This window comes from Chaetura pelagica, unplaced genomic scaffold (assembly GCF_000747805.2).
Source record: "Chaetura pelagica isolate M959 unplaced genomic scaffold, ChaPel_1.0 scaffold139, whole genome shotgun sequence".
NCBI lineage: Eukaryota > Metazoa > Chordata > Aves > Apodiformes > Apodidae > Chaetura > Chaetura pelagica.
The window spans coordinates 1,946,074-1,947,761 of NW_009970717.1; the positions used below are offsets into that span (position 1 = coordinate 1,946,074).

The following is a 1,688-nucleotide window of genomic DNA, read 5'->3' on the forward strand; positions in this document are numbered from 1 at the left end:
GGACGCTGTGGCTATGCCAAAAAACAGAATCAAGATCTCTTATCACCTAGCCTTTTTCTTAAATCATTCAACTGTCTCTCCCTTTGTCCTTCATTTGCTTTCTGCAATACCACCCTTTGATTCTCCTTCAACATACTGATGTGTTAGAACTGCAAATGATTCATCAAAATAGTGAGCACTGGATGTATCAAAAATGTTTTCATTATTTAGCTCAGGATAGTTTTCTAGAACTGCTGCAGCAGTCCCTCAAGACAAGTGTTAACTGTGTCTCTAGGTAGATGTGGAAATCCTGTGTCTCTGAACAGCTGACAAATCTTAAGTTAAAAAGAAACCGGAGAAGCTCTCAGAAGTGGCAACTACCTACCCATGATCTTTACTGCAAAAACAGGAGCTTTGTGAGACTTCTTATTTCTCTGGAGTTATACAAGAACTGAAATAAGAGACTATAAAAACCTATTAGTCCATCATGGCCAGCCCTGTGCCAATGCAGCATTTTACCCTTTAGCATTTTATATTGTTAGGCTAGTTTTATATGACTCAAGCAACACAGTTTCCATCATCTCCATGCCTTGCTTTCATGTTTTCTTTTTCTTTATTTTTTCATTTTTCCTGCCATTTGCCCTTCTTAAGCATGCCCCCTAACTCTTCATCTTGCTTGAGAGTATCAGCCTCTTCCAGCACCAGGGTGTACCAGAGAAACTATGAAAAGACTTTTATTGACAGCAGACTCAGCCATGTCTCTAGTTAACTGAGCAATGGCTGTTAATGGCAGACAAAAACCTGACTCTTTCTTCATCCAGGGTTTCTGGTGTGCTCTTTCTCCTTGGCACTACTTCTTAGGGTCTATTTATACAGATGCCAAAGAGAAGAAGAAAAAACTCTTGAAATTAAAAGTCACATGGTAGTGGGCAGAACCCTCTAAAAGAAGAAGGATTAAAGGGGCTTCAAGAGAACTGAAAGGGGTAGATTAAGCAAAGCACAAAGATAACTGGAAAGGAAAACACAAGGTTGATAACCCTCGGTGTTCGGGGAAAGCAGAAAAACGATAGCAATAAGAAAGACTCCTGGAGGCCAGGGTAAGATGCTAGAGGGATAGTATGTGTGAAGGTCCTGTACTAGTAATGTGAAAGAAAAGAGATGGCATCGACTGTCAATGACAAGAACAAGAGTAGGGATCTGGCTGATAAAGATGCCAGGATGCAACACGGAAACCCATGGTTTTCAGCTCAGGTTGTGGTACACAGCACTGGCTGTCTCCGTGTTAAAAAACCCAGACTTTGGCTGCATTTGATACATGTGTATTTACCAGATTACGTTGCAATTTCTCCTTGTTTATGGTGACACACGGGAAGAAAAAGGGCCTCCAAAAAGTGATTCAGGGCCTGTCAAAGCTAACTATTTACTGGGAAAACGTCACTATTTAAAATTACAGGTGAAATGTTTCTGATGCTCCAGGAGGAATACCCTGAAGATGTCCAGTATTCGAACACTGTGGGTACAGTGTCCTAACAGCGTGAGAGCGTCATTCTGAGCAGCGCGAACCGCTTTATGTACCTCGAGGGACTGACTCGGAGCGCTCAATGCCGTTCACACCGGCAGCGTCGCTGGCTTGTTGGCATCAGCGTCGATGCATTTTAAAACGCCCGAAGTCAAAAGCCCTGAACGCGAACAGCCCGCTCCGAAGTGCA

At 42.8% G+C, this 1,688-nt stretch overlaps 1 protein-coding gene across 1 annotated transcript in view; it reads left to right on the top strand.

Annotated features, from left to right (window-relative positions):
- Positions 1 to 1,137: 1,137 nt before the first annotated feature.
- Positions 1,138 to 1,688, top strand: part of CMTM4 (CKLF-like MARVEL transmembrane domain containing 4) — a 29,358-nt gene continuing 28,807 nt past the window's right edge. The window contains exon 1 of the mRNA XM_010006238.1: positions 1,138 to 1,236. Within this exon, the coding sequence (XP_010004540.1) occupies positions 1,138 to 1,236 (99 nt within the window). The remainder of the gene's footprint in view (positions 1,237 to 1,688) is intronic.